The sequence below is a fragment of the Oppia nitens genome, unplaced genomic scaffold, assembly GCF_028296485.1.
Source record: "Oppia nitens isolate AA-2021 unplaced genomic scaffold, nextdenovo-longstitch-racon4-pilon3 scaffold53_pilon_pilon_pilon, whole genome shotgun sequence".
NCBI lineage: Eukaryota > Metazoa > Arthropoda > Arachnida > Sarcoptiformes > Oppiidae > Oppia > Oppia nitens.
In genome coordinates, this window is record NW_026533236.1 from 105607 (window position 1) to 128329 (window position 22723).

At 25.6% G+C, this 22723-nt stretch overlaps 3 protein-coding genes across 3 annotated transcripts; all 3 read left to right on the forward strand.

Annotated features, from left to right (window-relative positions):
* Positions 1–3027: 3027 nt before the first annotated feature.
* On the forward strand, positions 3028–4224 carry LOC128960773 (probable myosin light chain kinase DDB_G0279831). Its single transcript, XM_054306907.1, has one exon. It carries the CDS (start codon positions 3028–3030, stop codon positions 4222–4224), a length of 1197 nt encoding a protein of 398 aa, XP_054162882.1.
* Positions 4225–6652: 2428 nt separating this feature from the next.
* Positions 6653–8750, forward strand: LOC128960774 (putative uncharacterized protein DDB_G0267840). The gene is made up of 4 exons (XM_054306908.1): positions 6653–7031; positions 7087–7872; positions 7936–8200; positions 8474–8750. The coding sequence occupies exons 1-4, from the start codon at positions 6653–6655 to the stop codon at positions 8748–8750; spliced, it is 1707 nt and encodes a 568-aa protein (XP_054162883.1).
* Positions 8751–12600: 3850 nt separating this feature from the next.
* Positions 12601–19332, forward strand: LOC128960776 (alkylglycerol monooxygenase-like). Its single transcript, XM_054306909.1, has 5 exons — positions 12601–12744; positions 13833–13998; positions 14502–14678; positions 14742–14980; positions 19216–19332. Exons 1-5 carry the CDS (start codon positions 12601–12603, stop codon positions 19330–19332), a joined length of 843 nt encoding a protein of 280 aa, XP_054162884.1.
* Positions 19333–22723: the final 3391 nt, after the last annotated feature.

Here is a 22723-nt window from a genome sequence, read left to right on the forward strand (position 1 = left end):
ATTAAGTAAAGTTTTAAAGATCAAAGTTTTTTTTTATATATATGTATATACAAAAAGTAATTTTTTATTAATATATTTTTAATTTAAAAATGATAATATTGACTGCCTCTATATATTTATGTTGTTTTTTTTAGATTATTTATTGTAATAAATAATTTTTAAAAAATAAATATTATTAGTCTTTTATGATTAGTTTACAGATTATATTATAGATAATATAATAATTATTATTAAAAAAAAATAATTTATATATATTGATAAAATTTATTTATTTTGTTAATTAATATTATAAAAAAATAATAAGTATCATATTATGTGAAATTTTCAATATTGTTTTTTTACGATAATATTACCCAAAAAAAAAACAGTAAATATTTGATAACATTTTTTACATTACATTACATACGTAATACTATTAAAATTAAAATTTAATAAAAATTAATTAAAATATAATAATTATTAAAAATATGTATTATGCAATTAATATATTATTATTAGTAATTTTTATTGATACAGTAAATAATAAATGTGTAAATTTTTGTTTAATAAAAATAAGCATGTTTTAAAAAAAAAATCAATGATTGTTTAATTAAAATTATTATTATTATTATTATAAATAAATATTATGATAAATTTTTTAAATTAAATTTTATTGAAAAAAATAGTCATTTTATTGATAAATGTATATTAAATATAATTATTGTAATTTTTTTTTACTTCTATTACAACTATTATATTATTATTATTATTATTAATACTAATAATATTTAATATTTCTTAATAATATTAGAGAAAAAATAATTATGTATTTCTAAAGTTGAAAAAATAAATGTTTTTTAATATATATATTACAAAAAAAAGTTTATGATTTTGAACACATTTTTGAAATAATAAAAAATTATTTATTAATATAGATATATAAATATTAAATAAATAAATAATTTTTTTATTGCTAATAACCCTCCACTCCCCCACCCCCAAAAAAAATTTAATAATAATTTTGCTAACAATAAAGCAAAACACAAATTAACAAAAAAAAAGTTTTCAAACAATTAGCAAATTGTATTAATATTTCATTTATTTTTTTTTTGATTAATTTATAACTAAAAATTTATTGTTGTTGTTGTTGTTGTTAAGTATAATATCTTTGTTTGTTTAGTTAGATATACAGTATTTGAGTGACAAAATAAATGATTTTGTGATATATATATATATATATATATATATATATATATATATATATAAAGTAATATATTGTATAATATATATATATATAATATATATAACAAATGTTTGATTCAGACAAACAAACAAATTAGTGTTGCGTTTGTTAAGTGAAATTGTATGAAATAGTAGGAGAAAATGTTTATTTTTTGTTTTATATCCAAAAATAATATAATAATTGCCTCAAAAAAAAAAACATCTAAAAAATTAGGGCTTTCATTAGGGGGTGGGGGTGGAGGACAGGCACTCAAAATGATTATTACATTTAAACAAAACAAAAAAGTGTTTACTGGCTATTACTTCAAAGAGATTAATTGTAGTAAAGTTTTTATTATATACAGTATATATATAAATATATATATATATATCAAAAGTTTAGTTAACTATATATATATACTRTATATATATATATATATATATATATATTACATATATATATATATATATATATTACATACAAACACATAGAAAATTAAATTCCCTCCCTTACAATATTCCAGTATAAATATTAAAAAAAAATAAATCTATTTTTTTTGTTAATTATTAGATATATAATTGATTGATAAAATAATTAGTAATTAAACAAAATATATTTTTTTTGTTATTTAAAAAATCTAATATTTTAATTATTAAGTTATTTATTGGAAAATATATTATTATTATTATACAATAATTTTATAACAATAGTTGTATAAAAAAAATTTTTTGAGGGAATATATTTAAGACAATACTAATTACATGTAGAAAAATATTTTTAGTAGTTTTAATCTGTAGTTATTTTAAGTACACATTATTATATCATTAAACAACAACAAAAACATTTAGCCAATTGACTGAAAATAATTTTATTTTTATATGTATTATGACTTTTACTATGCCTAATGATAATTGTTTTTAATTGATTAATTAGTATACAATACTGTATATATATATATATATGCAGTATATTTATAGTATAAACATTTGTATATATATAGATCTCGATTAAATGATATATAAATATTTAGTTATATATATATTCTAGAATATATGTAAACTATATATATATATACAGTATATATATATATATATATATATAAACTATGTATAGTATATATATATATAAACTATATATATAGTATATATAAACTATATAATATATATATATATAATGTAAATTTCTAAAACAGTGTCATATTAGTTTATTTAAAATTTTTAATGTGTTGTTTACAATTTAACACATAAGCAAACATTTTATACCCTTATATATTTAAATTATATAATAAATACTGTATAATATATTTATTTATATACTACTGTATTGACATACAATACAATGAATTCATTTCAACAACAAAAAATCAATTAGTTTTAATTTCTAGTAATAAATATTATTTTGCAACAAAAAAAATCAATTGAATTTAATTAATTTAATCACACAGTTATAATAATTTATTATTATTATTATTGTTTAAACATCAAGTATTTATCATTTCCTATTTTGTGTTTTATTTTATATATTTAAAAAAATAAATAAATAAAAATAAATAGTTATTTTATTGACAATATTAACAACCAAAATATTAGTAGTTAATTGAATATTATTGAATAGATATTAATTGTTTTTTAATATATTTGATGATATGATTTGATAAATCATAGCCAATAACCAACAATCTATATATATATACAACTAAACAATCAAAAAAGTTTAAGCCATAATAATAATATCATATACTAGTCTATAGGGATATACCGTATAATAATAATACCCATACCGATAGCCGACAGTCAGATAAATAACAAAAAAAAATAAATAAAAAAATGTGTAATCAATCACTGTTTGCTGCCATACGTATAGTTTTATTCATAGCTACCGTCACCACCACCACTACTACTGTCTTAGCCACTATCATCAGTCATCATCAGCACCGGCATCAAGATATAGATGCGAATGAAAAACCAGCAAAAAAATTGGACATTCAATCATCGGATGATAATAGTAGTAATAATGTCGACAAATCATTGACATCAACGGTGGCCACCAATTTGTTAGCCGCCGCCGAAAGCAACAATCAATTGCTAATCGCTAACAACAACAACAAGAAAAATAATTCAAGACATCATAGGATGTCAACTATAGATGATATCAGTGATGGTAATCACAGGTGTAGTATACAAGACATGCTTATTGGCGGCGGCGGCAACTGTCCCATGAGGTCATCGTCGTCGGCATCGGTAGCCGGCGTATGTCGACCCAACTATCAGCCGGCGCTCATTCAAGGCAACACTGCTGTCGTTATTACCGACGATATTATCCATGACGCCGGCCTGACCAGCGATAAGTTGCGGTCGATGGTCGATAGCGGCACAATTAGCTGTGTACCCAACGAGTCGGTGGCTGTATCGGTGGCCAACTCGGTTCACAACAATAATATTATCGACATAACCCGCACCACTACCACCACTACACCGTCATCAGTGACCACCACATCGGATGAGATGAATCGTATACTGTTGACAATTATACTGAATCTAATGACTAGAAATACCGGTGCTATCGGCGGTCAGGCCGATAGGTTACCTAATTTGTGTCCGACCTGTTCCTGTAGTAGTAGTAGTAGTAGTAGTAGAAACTGTGTCCACTCGTCGTCTACATCATTGGATACCATATCCAGCAGCAGCAGCAACACCGGTAATAGTAGAGCTCCCGTTGGTGGTAGTGGTGGTGGTGGCCAACCCTCGGCTGCCAGCGACCCGTTATCACAGTTGGCCAATGCTATCATCGGTATGGAACAGTTGAAACTGGATCTACTAAAACAAAAAGTCCAATCAGATGCCCGATTGATTAACAATAAGATAGCTATGGATTTGAATTTAATTAAAGCACAGTTAGGTCTAAGACAATCGCTGGTCAACTCTATAGTCAACTCATTGGGTGCCGTCGGCTCTGGCGGTACCGGCAATAGTAACAGTAAAAATAATAATAATAATAATAATAAACAAAATTATAGGCAATAAGTCTGATAAATAAATAAAAAAAATAATTTTTTTTAACTAAATAAATCTAATATTATATATTATATATATTTATTTAATTTTTTTTTAAATGATACATCAATTATTATTACAATAAATTAATTGCCTATTTTAAACATATATGAAATATCTATTTTAATAAAATTTAAATAAAAAATAAATTATTTATTCATATATATATATATTATGATTAATTTTATTTATTAATATATATTGTATTTTTAAATATTTATTTTTATTTTTTTAAATCAATTATTTTTGTTAGTAGTGTAGTCTATTTTTTTTATTATTATTGTTGTTGTTGCTGAATGTAAGTAAATTAAATTTATTTTTTTATAATCTCATTTATAAAGTATACTGATGATATATATATAAATTATTTGGGTCTAATTTAATATAAATTTATTTACTACTACTACTACTACTACTACTACTACTACTACATACTGTATATTTAACTGATCAAATCAAATATAACATAAACTGTTTATATTTATAATTAGTGTACTATTTGTATAAACATAAATAAGTACATATAGTGTATATATATATTATATTAAATAATTTATCTATTGATTAGTTGTCATTTTTTTTTGTTAAAAACAATTTGCTGTGTATGTATGTATGTATGTATGTATGTATGTATGTATGTATGTATGTATGTATGTATGTATGTATGTATGTATGTATGTATGTATGTATGTATGTATGTATGTATGTATGTATGTATGTATGTATGTATGTATGTATGTATGTATGTATGTATGTATGTATGTATGTATGTATGTATGTATGTATGTATGTATGTATGTATGTATGTATGTATGTATGTGTGTGTGTGTGTGTGTGTGTGTGTGTGTGTGTGTGTGTTTGGCCACTAATTTTTAAAATTTTTATTGACAATACCAATGAAAACATTATAACACAAACACATAACCGATAAATGTTTAGGTAAACTGAGAGAGAGAGATAGATAGATAGAGAGAGAGAGAGAGAGAGAGAGAGAGAGTGAGAGAGAGAGTTGATAGTTAAAGGGGTTATTATGCAAAATAAAGTCAACTATAATATTATACTATATTTAATATTAAATATACTTATGTATGAAAGTTGTTATGAAATTTGAGACCTAAATGTCGGGTTCATTACTGGCTCTCTCTCTCTCTCTCTCTCTCTCTCTCTCTCTCTCTCTCTCTCTCTCTCTTTCTTTCTTTCTGTTTATGAATATGTTGTCTAATGAATAAACAAAATCAAAATTTTATGAATAGCTAATGAACTTCTGTGCTCTCTCTCTCTCTCTCTCTCTCTCTCACACACACACACACACACACACACTCACACACTCTCACACACACTCACTCTCTCCCGGGGCATAACTTAATCAACAAACAAAAATATAATAATAATAAATTATAATATACTAAAAGTAAACTAAATTATTCAAAAAAAAAACTTTACCACAGAATAAGGAAAGGCATATAACATACAGTACTACTACTACTAGTAGTAGTACTCAATATCATAGCTCTCTCTCTCTCTCTCTCTCTCTCTCTCTCTCTCTCTCTCTCTCTCTCTCTCTCTATTAGTACTGAATATAAATTTGTATATTTGTGTGATTGTATAGTAAGTTAACTATAATTTTGAAAACCAAAAAAAAAAAATAAATAAAATAAACTAAAAACAAAACAGTCAAACATAATCATAGATATTCATACTATAATATATATTGAATTTTTAAAAAATCAAAAAAATAAAAATAAAATATATTATATATTCATAACAATTCACAAATGATTGTTTAATGATAGCCAAAATAAAATATGAAAATAAAAATATATAAAACACTATTTGTTAGTAACACTGAATACAACAAAAATGAAAAACATTTTTTAAAAAAATTATTATCGATTTTTTTTATTTATATGTATATCTAAACATACACACAAAAAAATAAATAAATAAATAATTAGATTACATATTATTTTTAATGATATACTATAATCATATACTATATAACCTGTATATATATATATACAATACACCTGTTTATATGTTTGTTAACTAAATAGATATACAGTATAATAGTTAACAACAAACAAAAAAATAAGGTTAAAGAAAGTTAGACATTATATATATATATATATGAAAAAAATATTATTTTAGTTTTTTTTATTAAATAGGGGAAAGTTATGTATCTATTTTTAAAACTGAAATTATTTTACATTTTATTTTACAACAACAACAAAAAAAACAAATAAAGATAATAATAATAATAATAATTTTTTTCTACAAAAAAACAAATTATTCAAAGTTTAGAAACAAAACATCAAAAAATTTATTTAAGAAAAAAAAATCTTTTTCAAAGTCAAACACACAAACATACAGTTAATATATAGGGGGACACCTCAACAACATGCATATCCATAACCAACTACACCATCAATACCAGCCCCAATACCATCACCAGCACCACCACCAACAACAACAACAACAGTATGTCGAGACTACCGCCGCCACAACAATACCACCAACAATATCACCGAAGATTACAGACACCGAATCGTTGGTCTGGTCGCTGAAAAACTGTAATACCGAGTATATCAATGCCAACAATTGTCTACAACTAATTGTCGACCACCAGTGCCAGTACTACCAGTCCCAGTGCCAGTGCCCATCGTCGGCCAGTGATACGGTTATAGTACATACAGTTCGCAAACAATTAGACTACATTTCCGGCCAGTTATCCGGTAAATCATATCAGCAACTAATCAACAACAATAGTTCATCAAACGGTTAGTTATATTTTACAAATATATATATAATTATTATTTTCTATGATAACAATAGGGCTATCATTTTCGGCGACGACAGCGGCGGCGGAATCAATGGCCACTCATGACCACCGAGTAGTCAACAACACGGGTTTGGCCGCCGATACTACTACTACTACTAGTACTACAGAGATCGACAACTGGCGTAATACTCAGCAATTGTTGGCCGAAAAGTATCGGCTACTATGTCTGCTACGGTCGGAACTGGTCACCGGCAACTGTCGCGGTCGCTGCCAATGTTGTTCAGCACCGATAGGATTGCCGCCTACCGAAACGTCGGCTATCAGCGACCATCTGGTCAGGTCAGAGTTCAACGCCCGTATGTGGTCCAGACAGATACAGTTGATTACGGCTAGGATTCAGTGCCGTAAACTGGACGTACCGTTTGACGCCTACAAAACTATCAGACAACTGGTTACTACCGGCGATAGTAGTATTAGTAGTAGTAGTAGTAGTGGTCAGCATATTGCTGACCCGTATCCGATTGGCTGCTGGCGGTCAGCTATATTGCCCGATGATGATAATGATGATTTTATCGCCAATTGTCATAATAATAATAATACACGTATTGATGATAACAGTAATACTAATAGTAATAATAATGATAATAAAAAAATATGTATCAAAATTGAAAAGTTAAGCCCAAATGAGTCCGACTGTTATAGTAGTAGTAGTAGTAATGGATTGTCGGCTAATGATTGTTTGTACGCCTATACTAATAATAATAATAATAATAATAATAGCGGTAATGATTATGAAACTAATAGTACCGGTAGTAGTAGTAGTAGTAGTAGTAGTAATGGTAGTGTCGATAATATCAATAATACTACTAATAATAAATTAGTAAAAAATATGCAAATATTAGGATCATTACAATCATTACTAACCACTACTACTACTACTACTACTACTCTATGCGAGGAGACAGTAGATGAAGAGGTAGTGGTGGTGGTGGAGGAGGAGGGGGAGGCGGACGAGTGCTGTTACCAGCAAACAGATACTACTACTACTAGTGCTAACCCTACCAGTCCTCTAGTTATACAACAACAACACCAGCATATCGATGATGATGTTAATGATAATGATTTGACATTATCACCAGTAAATGGCATACAAGTGATGGTAGTAGAGTTGGATAGCAATAAAATTAGTTCAAATAATAATATCAATAATAAAAATAAAATATTAAAGAAAACTATTAGAAATAATTTTCAAGAATTGCCTCCAATTAATATCAATACAAATAATAATACAAATAATAATAATAATGGACTCAATTATGATATACATCTAATGAGATCTACTTCTTCTACAACTACTATACTATTGGATCACGAGTTTGATTATACAAACAATAATAAAACTAATAATAATAATAATAATAATGTTAATAATGGCAATAGATTTGCTACACCATCACCACAGCCACCACCACCACCACCAACAACAACAACAACACCAATAGCTACCACAGACATCACCACTACTACCACTACCAGTGCCAGTGCTGATGATAATGCTATTACTACTACTACTACTACTACTACTACAAGTGCTGCCATAGCTGCTGCTGTTGCTAACAATTATGATAATACTAATAATAATAATAATTGTAACAATGATTTACTACAATTGCCTCATATGACTGCCATCGAGATCGACCAGATTTTGAACAACTAATTCAATTAATATAAAATAAAACTATACTTTCATATACTGTATAGACATTTAGTACAGTATATACTGTACTACAGCACCAGTCAGTCAATTAGCTCCCAATAGTACTATCAGTTTAGACAATATTATGTCGGATACAGTAATATATTCAATATATAATACAATATATATCGTATATATTATATTATATATATATAGTATAACATATGTATAACGAAAAATTATTTCTCGTTATTATTATTATTATTATTAATATTATTACATTTCATATGCCATTTGTCTGTATATATCTCTAAACTATGTTATATGAGATATTAATAATATTATACAATGTATAGTTGTATGTACATTAAATTGCATATATATATATATATGCATGTGTTATTTAGTTATGAATTGATTAGATAATTGTTTTAAAAAAAAACATAAAATCATTACAAATTTTTAATGTACACTTTTAACACACACACACACACACATTTTTGAAAATATTATCATAATATCATATAATTTATAATAATAATAATGTAATATATATATATATATATATAGTATATACCGTATAAGTTAATGTATATAATTTAATGATGACTTCAAATCTATTTTATTTGATTTTTTTTATTAATACTATCACTTAATAACATGATTTTGTGTGTGTGTGCTTTCATAAAAAAATATTATATTATATATTAAACTATATAATAAACTTTATAAACAGTTTAAGTTTGCTATCGATTATATATATATATATATATATACTGATATATAGTGTATATAAATATTTTTTAAAAATGCTAATAACATTAAAGTTTTAGATGGGAATAATAATCATCAGTAAAAATTCAATTTGATTTTATTTTGTATTATTATTATTATTATTATTATGCCATACGGTTTACTCTCCTTATCTGCAAAAATAATAATAATAATAATAAATAGATATTATTATATAAATTATATAAACTGTAACAAAAAAAATTGCTGAACATTTCATAAATATATATATATATATAAAAAATAGCTAAATTTTTAAATTATTATATTATAAGTTACTATATCAATATACTGTATATTAAACATTTTTTTTTGTTGAAATAAATTTTATTTATGTTGAATATAAATTATTTATAACATTATAACAATAGATATACTACTGTAATATTATAAACCTATTTTATAAACTAATTTTATAATCCTATTTAAATTGAGGCTTATTATACAAATAATAATAATAATAATAATTTTTAATATTTAGATATAAATATGTTTATTTAAGGAATAAGTATTTTTATTTTATTTTTAAAAAAATACAATTTATATAATTATCTAGGTGTTTAGCAATTTTTTTTAAATAATGTAAATCTGTATTAATTTTTAATACATAAACATATATTAAAAAATAATAAATTTTTTAAATGTTATAAAATATAATAGAATAAATATATAAAATTAAAAATAAAATTAAAAGTTTTATTTATTATTTAATATTTATTTTTTTTTTTGAAAAATAATTAATCAATAATTTGCTATACAATTTTTTTTTAAAGGATTAGGGTCATTTTTTGTTATTTTTGTGTGTGTGTCTATATATGAGTAAGTAATATAATATAATATGACATCAAAATTGTTTTCCACATATTATTATTAATATGGCTATCGATAGATGATATTATTTTTATTTTATTCATATAGCAAATAAATAAATAAAAAAAATTAAGTAAATAATTTTTTTTATAAAAAAAAATTTACCATAAATTTAGATTACACTATTAGATGTATGTGTTTGTATAATATATATTAAATATATTGAACAACAAAAAAATTTTAATATCATATTTAGGAAATTTGATAAAAATGCATTTAACTTTTATAAATTATATATATATATATTAGTGGCCTAAATATTTATTATATAAATATTTTCCATTGTTGTTGTCAAATATATTGTATTAAATAACACATATCTATATTATTATACTATCTATACTTTTAATTTTTATTATATAATTTGTATAAAAAAATTTATTTTTTAGGTGACACGGTATGTATAATATTACATATTATTATTATATATATATATATTAACAACCTATTTAATGTCAATAATTTTTTTTAGCTAGTTTATCATCATCATTAACATTATTATTATTATTATTATTATCATAATAATTATCAAATATTATGTATTTAATATTGTTTACACACAAATTTTTTTATTATAGTTTGTGAGACCACACAAAATAAAAATATGTTTTAAAAAATCTGAAAAACTAAAGTCAAAAAAATTTTTTTGTTGGTTCATTTTGTTTACACATTTTATATAACCTAACATAAAATGCAAATATAAATATATATAACTTTGTATAGTATAGTATAGTAAATGTGTTATTATTTTTCTACCAAAAATAAATAACTATATATATAGTGTAAATTTATTCAATAATAATAATATTGGTTTTTTCTAATATAAAATATATATATAAAAACGTTATGTTTTTTTAAATAAAAAAAAAACTATTGATAATGAATGTGACAAATATTGACTTTGCCTACGATATGGTCGAAAGGACGGGTATTATGTTTTATTTGGTCAGTCCTACAAAACTATATGAAAACATTGACTGTGTGCCCAATTTTATGCATAGAGTAAGTATAGTTAAAGTTATATATATATATATATAATATATAAACTTCAATATTTTGCATGACTTGACATTAGATGAGTGAAAAAAATAGTAATTTTTCATAAAATAAAATATTATATAATATATTTTTGTTAGATATATATATATATAATTTATATTTATATAATCTAAACAGTATATATTGGGTTATAAATATATCATATTTTATATTCAAAAATATTATTTATTAGATTTTTTTGGTTGCAAAAAAATATATTCTCCAAAAAAAAAATGTTTTATATTCACTTTTATATTTATATATATATATATATAAAATCATCAATATTTTCATATACTATTAATATATAATTATATTTCTATATATATATAACTAAAAATAATTTTTTTATGGAATATTCTTTATATTAGATTTAAAAAAAAATATTTTAAAAAGTAATAATTGTTTTATTTGTATGCTTTATAAATAAAAAATTAATATTATTATTATTTTATTATTATTAATTGATTGATTGGTTGATTAATGTTTGTTTGTTTGTTTTTATTTGTAGGCCTGGCCACAGCTTATCTATTTTTTTGCCATTGAACTAGTGATACGTTATTATCAACGTAAACCTGCCGTCCATTACAATGAAGTTATTATGCATTGCGGAGCACTTATGTTTGCATTTATATTTAGGTATTTATTAATAAATTATAATAATATTTATATATATTTTTTAATTTAATTTTTTTATTAAAAAAAAAATTTATGTTATATTTGATATTATAAAAAAAATTGCTGATTTTTTTTTAAATAATAAAAATAATAATTTTTATTTCTATTAAATTTGAATACATTATTATATATGCTGATAAAACATTTGATTATTTTAATTTATTATTATTAGTATTATTTAACTTGTATTTCTATGAATAGTGTTTTTTAATTTTAATTTTTAAAAAAAAACATTAATTCAATTCCGCTATATATAAAGTTATATAGTAAATCAATAAAAAATTATTTAACACATTATATAAGCTATTTTTAAATTTACAATAATTTTTTTTATTAATTTTATAAAAATTTTAACTTTTTATTATTATTTTTTATTCACAATAGATATTTACAATACTCGATGATGTTATCGGTATTTAATTATATACATAAAAACTATCGTTTGATACAATTGCCAAACAATTGGTTAGTTTGGTTTGGATCGCTGGTAGTAATGGAGCTAATGTTTTACGGCGCCCATCGTATGCTACATGAGATCAACTTTTTGTGGGCCAGTCATCAGTATCATCACAGCTCCAGACAGTTTAATTTGGGTACAGCTCTCAGACTGTCATGGTTTGAGCTAAACATTGTTTATGTAAGTATGTGTATGTGTATGTGTATGTGTATGTGTATGTGTATGTGTATGTGTATGTGTATGTGTATGTGTATGTGTATGTGTATGTGTATGTGTATGTGTATGTGTATGTGTATGTGTATGTGTATGTGTATGTGTATGTGTATGTGTATGTGTATGTGTATGTGTATGTGTATGTGTATGTGTATGTGTATGTGTATGTGTATGTGTATGTGTATGTGTATGTGTATGTGTATGTGTATGTGTATGTGTATGTGTTTTTATTGGAGATAAAAAAAACTTAATATCTATTTATATAAAACAAAACTTTTTAGGCTTAAACGCTAAAACATTATATTTGTATTAATAATAAACATATTATTAATATATAGATATATTTTAACTTAAGTAATAGGGCATATGTTTATGGCATTTATGCTTATGTATAAATATAATAATAATAATAATAATAATATCTATAATCTATGAAATATATTAGATATATTATTATTATTATTATATCAATTTATATATTAAAACAAAACATACTATACATACATATAAATAACTTAATTTGAACTTTTAATGGATATAATAGTGCACTATGTGTTTGTGTTGTTTGTATATTATATCCGTACTTTAATTTTTTTCGTAAATATATAGTAAATATTAAGTTATATTATAGACAGATAAATAAAAGTATAGTACAGTATATACGGTATGATATTATGGCTGTAGAAAAAAAAGTTAGCTATAAATCAAATCAAAGTATTAGACCTTTTATAAGCCTCAAAGTGCCTGAAATACAGAAATATCTTATATATATTTATTCTGTATATGACTTATAAGCCTTAAAGTGATGATATAGTAGTATAGAAAGAGAGAGAGAGAGAGAGAGAGAGAGAGAGAGAGAAAATGTCTTAACCATTAATAGCGATGCAAAAAAAGATTTTATATATTTTCAAGAAAATAAAACTTATTACATACACACACACACACACACTGAAAATATTATGTGATTTAATTTATACTATACTTTTTATATACAGTATATATATATATAGCCTTAAATATATCTTTATATCATATACTTGTATATATATATATAGTATTATACATCACTGTTGGCTATTGCAATACCGCCGCCAATTATGATAAGCCACATGCAATACATGTTCCTATACCAGGCCTGGTTACATACGGAAACTATTGGCAAACTGGGATTTTTTGTTGAATTTATATTTAACACTCCCAGCCATCATAGGGTACATCACGGTATGAATTCATAACTATTTTGATTTTTCTAACTATCATATACTGTATATACAGTATATAAATTCAATATACTGTTCCTGTATATAATCATAGACTACTATTACTAACCTGAAAATAACACACACAAAAAAAACTTTATTATTATTTTTTTTTTGTTTTTTTTTGTTTTTTAAACTAATCAATGATAGTGTCATCGATCAGACAAACAATAATAATAATAATAATTAACTGATTAAATGAATGAATTAAATGAAAAACACAATAAATACTCTCTCTCTCTCTCTCTCTCTMTATATATATATATATATATATATATATATATATATATATATATATATATATATCTCGCTCTCATACTTACACTTTTATCTTTAACTCACTCACCCATCTATTCACTTACTCACTCACCCACACATTTGTTTTTTTTTGTTTTCATTATCTGTGTGTTTGTATAGCCAGAAACCGGTTATATATTGATAAAAATTATGGCGCCTATCTAATAGTATTTGACCGTCTATTTGGTACCTATGCCGATGAACTGGAACCGCCGGTCTACGGTATAACCACCCGTGTCAGTGGTCACCAAATAATTGGCCAACAATTATACTACTATCTGCACATTGGTCGCAAAATTCATAGATACCGTCGATTGAGGCACAAATTGTTGGCCATATTTGCCGGTAATTATAGGGGGAAAATAAAGTGTTTTAATTAATTAATTTTTTATTAAATTTTTTGTTAAGGACCTGGCTGGCGTCCCGGTGCTCCACGACTAGGATTTCGTAATGATGACATACCCGATGTTATTGGTGTTGGTCCCAAACCTGGCCAATTGGCTAACATTGATAGTAGTAGTAGTACCGGTGCCGAGGCTGACAACATTGACCGACTAGACCTACCCCTATGGCAGGTCATGTATACATCGTTTACATGTGTGATAACCGTAATTGGTTTCTATATGTTTGCCAATCATTCACTAGTGGTTAGTATTAGTAATAATTATAATTAAAAAAAAATAATAATATAAAATAATAATCTAGTTATTTGAATCAATGATAAATTATTAAGTGATATAATTAATCTATAATAATTAATATAAATGATTTTGCAATGATTTCATTGAAAATTATTAACATTTTTATGTGTGATTTATACTTATACTTAAAATTACTATTTTAATTGAAAATTTAATTATATTTTCAATTTGTTGTTATTTTTTAAATTTTAATTTTTCAAATATTTTAGTACAGTATATTCATAAGTTTTTTTATAATGTTTTATTAATAGACATACAAACAAAAATAGATAAATTTTATATTAGTTTTTATTTATTATTATTATTATTATCTTAAATATTTTTTATTATAGTTTAACTCATCCGTAAAACTATTGTTTGGTATGATTTACATTATACTAACATTTACGGCAATTGCAGCCATATATGACAAAAGGTATTTATGAAATATCATTTATTTTATTTATTATTATTATTATTATTATAAATGTTTAGCTAATAATAATTTTATTTTAAAAGATAATATTTTTTTTTCGGTTATATTATTTATTATTAAAATTGTTTAAATTTTTTTTTTATTTTAACAGTCCATACCTTTATTATATACAATGTATACATTGTATAGCCTATTATCCATTGGAGTGGTATGTCCTACCATGGAGTCAACCATCAGTTGTGATGACTATTAAGGACTATATCTATAACTTTTTTACTATACCTAATGGTTTGGTAGGGCTGTCGTCTCCATCAGCATCACTGGTATATACTATATATCGATGGTATAGTACAGGAGCTGCACTCGTTTGGCTCATATTGTTAGCTAAGGACAGTTGGTTTGCCATAAAAACAGACAAACATGAGTTATATAATAATAATAGTAATACTAATAATCAACAAAATTATTTAATTATAAGTAATATTAATAATAATAAAATTCATAGACCTATTGGACAGTTGTTTGAAAATTTTATATTAAATTTTCAATTAGTTTTGTTAGTTATTTTGATAACAATTTGTTGTCAATTTGAATATTTTAATCAAAACTTTATGTAATTTTATTTTTAATTAATTTTTTTGAACAAATTTTATTAATATAATTTATAATACTATTTATATTTAATTTATTTTTTTTGTTGCTATATTAATATATCAATAATAACATAATTATTTATTAACATTTTTTTTTTATTATTACTAATAGTTATACTAATTATTTATGATTAAAAAAATATTTATACATTTTATAATAAATTTTTAAATATTTCAATAAAGATTAATAATATATATTGTAATAATAAAAAAAAATATTATCAACACATTTATACTCTACTTATAGTTTATATACAAATTTTATTAATATATTGTTATTATTATTATTTTGTTGTTGTTATAGTTTGTTTAAATTGAATACAAATATTTAGCCATAAAATAAAACTAAAAATTTTTAAATAACGGTTATTTTTAATTTTAAAATTTTAAATTATTATTATAAATTATTTAAATTGCATGTATTGTTACATTAAAAAAAATCTATTTAAATATTTTTTTTTAAAATAACAATAAAACTTAATTTAATTATATATTATTAAACCTTTATTTTCTACTAACACTACAACTACTACCACTACTACCACTACTACCACTACTACCACTACTACCACTACTACCACTACTACCACTACTACCACTACTACCACTACTACCACTACTACCACTACTACCACTACTACCACTACTACCACTACTACCACTACTACCACTACTACCACTACTACCACTACTACCACTACTACCACTACTACCACTACTACCACTACTACCACTACTACTACTACCACTACTACCACTACTACCACTACTACCACTACTACCACTACTACCACTACTACCACTACTACCACTACTACCACTACTACCACTACTACCACTACTACCACTACTACCACTACTACCACTACTACCACTACGGCTAAAATCTATGTTGTAAGCACCGTTTTTTATATTATTTACACGCGCTATTGTTTCAATCATTTTAATTGTATTTCACGCGATATTGACAGCTATTACTATTATACAGTAATCATATAATACATTTGTATAATACCATTATAATTAGGTTAAGGTTGCGGTCCGAACACCAGGTTAGGTAACCGAGCGAACACTAATACAATAGATTAGGTTAAGTTAGGTTAGGTTAGGTTAGTTAAATAGAAAATGATCTTATTTTTGCTTAAATTTATCTACTTTTAATTTATTAATTATAAAAATACGTGTAAATATCGCGTGAAATACAATTAAAATGATTGAAACAATAGCGCGTGTAAATAATATAAAAAACGGTGCTTACAACATAGATCGGCTCCACCACTACTACCACTACTACCACTACTACCACTACTACCACTACTACCACTACTACCACTACTACCACTACTACCACTACTACCACTACTACCACTACTACCACTACTACCACTACTACCACTACTACCACTACTACCACTACTACCACTACTACCACTACTACCACTACTACCACTACTACCACTACTACCACTACTACCACTACTACCACTACTACCACTACTACCACTACTACCACTACTACCACTACTACCACTACTACCACTACTACCACTACTACCACTACTACCACTACTACCACTACTACCACTACTACCACTACTACCACTACTACCACTACTACCACTACTACCACTACTACCACTACTACCACTACTACCACTACTACCACTACTACCACTACTACCTTTGTCTGTCACTGTTAGACTCGGATGCCTTCAAACCGACCATTTGGTGCCAATATTTTGCACACCGACTGCTGTTTCAACCAATTAATAAACGACAAAACAATAACAATAGTAAACAATAATAACATTCGGGATATTCAATGAAAATCATTGAAATTTAATCACTATTTTGTTTACATGTCTTAGTTTTAGCAGTTGTTTTGGGTGACAGTAGTGTCCAATATTGTGGTCAACGATGTTGTTGTTATCAATTTTGGCCAAATGTTATGACCAGTTGTTTAGTTTAGTTTATCACCGGCCAGATAGCCATAGTCGACAATACCGACGACCACTGGCCAATAGATCGTCCGGTAAATTGTCGATAAACTTTGCGATAGAAATAATTATTTGCTTTTTTTTTGTTGCATTCATCGGAATCTATTGTTTTATTTTCCAACAAATATATGAATTTTGCGACACCTTTTACGATGTCTGTCCATAACTATTACATAGTTTGACGACTCGTGGGGTACGGGACTGAATACAATTGAATCCATATTGACTGCATATTGCAAATCCTATTCAGATTTCAATTGATTATCCGATCCATTGATGTTTTTTTGAAGACATCTAACACCAGTTATTTCAACAATATCTCCATTTTCCTAATAAAAACATTTATATATTTTTGTTAATAATAATTGCATTAAATACTACTACTACTACTACTATTACTACTACTACTACTTTAAACATAGAAATATTGACATATCATAGGCATTACATTAGAATACAACTATAATTTAAATTTAACTGATAATCATTTTAGACGCTTAGTTAGTATAGTTTTAAAACGGCAAGTTTGGCCAAATGTTTGTTTTGTAATATCGTTGTATGTCTCAGGTCTATTGTCTATCTATTGTCACCAATGGTTCAACAATACTACTACTACTACTACTACTACTACTACTACTATTATTATTATTATCAGTATCGGTGGTGTTGGGAAACGATACTTCAAATATTAATTGTTGTATAACTGTCCGAGTCGTACATCATATAGATATCAGTATAGTTTTTCAGCATTTCGATGATCGACATACCAAATCATCTGACCATCCAAACCAACCAAATGGTGCCAATACTCTGCAAACCCGACTGCTGTTTGAGACCAATGAATAGAAGACAAAACAATTACAGCAAACAATAATAACAGTCGGGATATTCAATAAAATTATTGAATTTAAACAACTATTTTGTTTTTTTATTTGTTATCATAAATTATATCTTTAAATATCTTTAACTAAGGCTCAGGTATTGACAAAAAAAAAAGTGTTGTTTTGTTTGTAAACTCAGAAAATAAGTGAATATAAATTTACTCAACAAATAGGCGTTAAATTATAGATAAATTTTGTTTTTTTTTTGTTTTTATAGATACTATTAATCTATTAGTTTTTGGGGTCTCAGCACTTGAGCACCAATCGTATCGCTTCGTATTGTCGTCAAGCATACAATAGCCAATCACAGCTCAGTGTTGTCAACGGTTTTACTGTTGTCAACCTGAGCTGACTATATAAAGCATTTACACTACTGCCGCACCAGTAGTGCCTAACAATCAGTCCGCACAGGCACTCACTAACTAACTAACCTTCTCACAAACATTACTTGGCTAATCCGGACTTTACGCACATAAGAAAAAATTGATATTTTTCAACAGATAATTGTTAATTAGTACCTAAAAAGCATGTATCCATCAAAATTATTGCGCGGAAACACCTAAAACCCAACTAAAATCTAACCTGAATACCTGAGCTCTCATAACATATTTATGCAGTAAATATTTAAAAAATTAATATTAATCAATCGCAAAGCGCGTAAACAAAATTAATATTTATAATATTATAATAAAATAGTATTGTTGTCATTTCTTTATAATACTTTAAAAATAACTAATTGTCCACGCGGAACATATAACCATATAATTTATAAATTTATAGTAGAATTTATAAATTAATTAAACCACAATAATAGTTTCAAAAAATAAATCCAATATATGAAGGTTATTTAACGTGACAAACACTGATTCGGTAACCCCAGTACAGCATAGATTAGGTTAGGTTACCATTGAAAATTAGGTTAGGTTGCGGATCGAACTCCAGGTTAGGTAACGCGACAAACACTGATTCGGTAACCCCAGTACTGCATAGATTAGGTTAGGTTACCATTGAAAATTAGGTTAGGTTGCGGATCGAACTCCAGGTTAGATAACGCGATAAACACTGATTCGGTAACCCCAGTACTGCATAGATTAGGTTAGGTTACCATTGAAAATTAGGTTAGGTTGCGGATCGAACTCCAGGTTAGGTAACGCGACAAACACTGATTCGGTAACCCCAGTACTGCATAGATTAGGTTAGGTTACCATTGAAAATTAGGTTAGGTTGCGGATCGAACTCCAGGTTAGGTAACGCGACAAACACTGATTCGGTAACCCCAGTACTGCATAGATTAGGTTAGGTTACCATTGAAAATTAGGTTAGGTTGCGGATCGAACTCCAGGTTAGGTAACGCGATAAACACTGATTCGGTAACCCCAGTGCTTTTTTGGGTTAGAATTAAAATATTGTTTTTGGGAAAATGTGTCAGATATATATATATAAATCCAGAGATTATTATCTTAAAGTATTATCTTGATAGTCATTGACAACAATATTATTTTATTAGAGTTATTATAAATGTTTATTTAGTTCTCGCGCTTTATAATAGATTAAAATTAATTTTTTTATAATTAGTGTATAATTATGTTATGAGAGCTCAGGTATTTAAATTAGATTTTAGTTGGGTTTTAGGTGTTTCCGCGCAATAATTTTGATAGATATATGTTTATTAGGTACTAATTAACTATTTTATGTTTAAAAAAATCAATTTTTTCTAATGTGCGTAAAGTCCGGATAGGCCCATTACTTTTCAATCAACCAATAAATAAATTTCAGCTTTTCCCTACAACTCGGTGTCCACTTTATTACCATCGCTGGCTATCATCGGTACACTCACGCTAAGCAAACATAGCGACCGACCACTTATACCTTTAAACCGCTATAAATTTAATATAAATAACTTATACGCGATAAAAATTGTTATTATATTGTTATTTTTAATATATATATATCAATAACAATATTAATATGAATATAAAAATAAATCTAAATAAATACTTTAATATTTGTAATATTAATAGCAATAATACTATTGATTGATAAATAAATATATAAATATATAAATATATATCCAGATTAATAATTATTTAAACAACAAAAAAATCAGAAAATATAAACTAGAATTTGCAAAAAAAGATATTTAAAAAAATTATGTTTAAAAAGATTTTGTTAGCATTTCATTTGACCCCAAAGTCAACCCTTCAATAGTGACGTTAATATTTGCCGACGACTTAACCTCTCGACCACTTGTTGTTGTCAGTCGTATACATCCAATGATCGGATGGTCGCCAATGAGTCTTCATTGGTCTTCGGTTTTAATGTCTATAATACAAAAAAAACACTTTTTTTGGACGACTCAGTAGTTTTTTTAGAAGTAGTAGTAGTAGTCGGTAGTGATTCCGATATAGTGGTCAACAATGTTGTTGTTGTTGTTGTTGTTGTATTAGTTTTAGCAGTTGTTTGGGTGACAGTAATGTCCGATATTGTGGTCAACGATGTTGTTGTTAATTAATTTTTAATAAAATTATAGTTAGATTTTGTTAACATTTCATTTGAAAGTCAATCCCCAATAGTGTCGTCAATATTTGCCGACGACTTTAAACCCTCGACCTCTTGTTGTTGTTGTTGTTGTGAGTCGTATACATCCAGTGGTCGGATGGTCACCACTAAGTCTTCATTGATCTTCGATGTCTATAATAAAAAAAAATACAGAAATTCAATAAAAAAAATTATTAATAAATATATTATTAATAAATATATTATTAATAAATATATTATTAATAAATATATTATTAATAAATATATTATTAATAAATATATTATTAATAAATATTTTTTACATATTTGTCTTCTTTAGGTGTTTTTGAGTAATAAATTATTAGACAAATGACAATAACAATGACGACAATAATTATTATGACAATCACTGGTATAATGTAAGTCATAAAACCATTTTTGTTGGTCAAGTCATTAGATTTAGCATTAGTTTTGAAATGAATCAGTAGTTTTATCAATGATTTTGAATGTTTTAGTAGACTTAGCGGTAGTTAGTGGACGACTCAGTAGTTATATATCAGAGGTTTTGGGTGACAGTGGTGGACCGATATGGTGGTCAACGATGTTGTTGTTGTTATAACTTATGGTCAAATGTTTTTACAGTCGATGGCCTACAGTTTGAGACTGTGTATAGATTTGCACTGAAAATACAATTAATTAGGAAAACAAATAAAACTAATTGAATTAGTTTGACAATTCATTGGCTACGGGACTGAATACTAATGAATACAATATCTGGTGGTAATGTTTGTAACCACATTGTTGTCCGGTATTATCACCAGTAGTTCATCAGTACTGTCATTATTGACTGCCGGCTTAGTATTGGTGTTGTTGTTGGGAAACGACACTTCAAATTAAAAATTGTTGTCAGAAATGATTGTACATTATATAGATTTCGGGTATAGTTTTTGGCATAACTATAGACGACATTCCGATTCGTGATAGACTCGGATGCCTTCAAACCGACCAATATTTCGCACACCGACTGCTGTTTGAGAGACCAATGAATGGACGACAAAACAATTACAACAAACAAATAATAACAACGAAATATTCAATGAAAATCATTGATTTTAATTTTTGTTATTATTATAAATTATATCTTTAAATATCTATTTACTAAATATCATGTATTTGTTATGTCAATATATATAGTTTAGTTTATATAGTTTTATCAATTAATAATA

Bases quoted from the DNA above. Each gene is read 5' to 3' on its own strand.
- LOC128960773 (XM_054306907.1), top strand. From the start codon at position 3,028: ATGTGTAATCAATCACTGTTTGCTGCCATACGTATAGTTTTATTCATA.
- LOC128960774 (XM_054306908.1), top strand. From the start codon at position 6,653: ATGCATATCCATAACCAACTACACCATCAATACCAGCCCCAATACCAT. The intron at 7,873-7,935 runs GTAGTGTCGATA...TGCAAATATTAG, and splicing joins TAGTAGTAGTAGTAGTAATG to GATCATTACAATCATTACTA. The intron at 8,201-8,473 runs GTTGGATAGCAA...TAATGGCAATAG, and splicing joins ATACAAGTGATGGTAGTAGA to ATTTGCTACACCATCACCAC.
- LOC128960776 (XM_054306909.1), top strand. From the start codon at position 12,601: ATGGAGCTAATGTTTTACGGCGCCCATCGTATGCTACATGAGATCAAC. The intron at 13,999-14,501 runs GTATGAATTCAT...CCTATCTAATAG, and splicing joins CCATCATAGGGTACATCACG to TATTTGACCGTCTATTTGGT. The intron at 14,981-19,215 runs GTTAGTATTAGT...TTAATCTATTAG, and splicing joins TTGCCAATCATTCACTAGTG to TTTTTGGGGTCTCAGCACTT.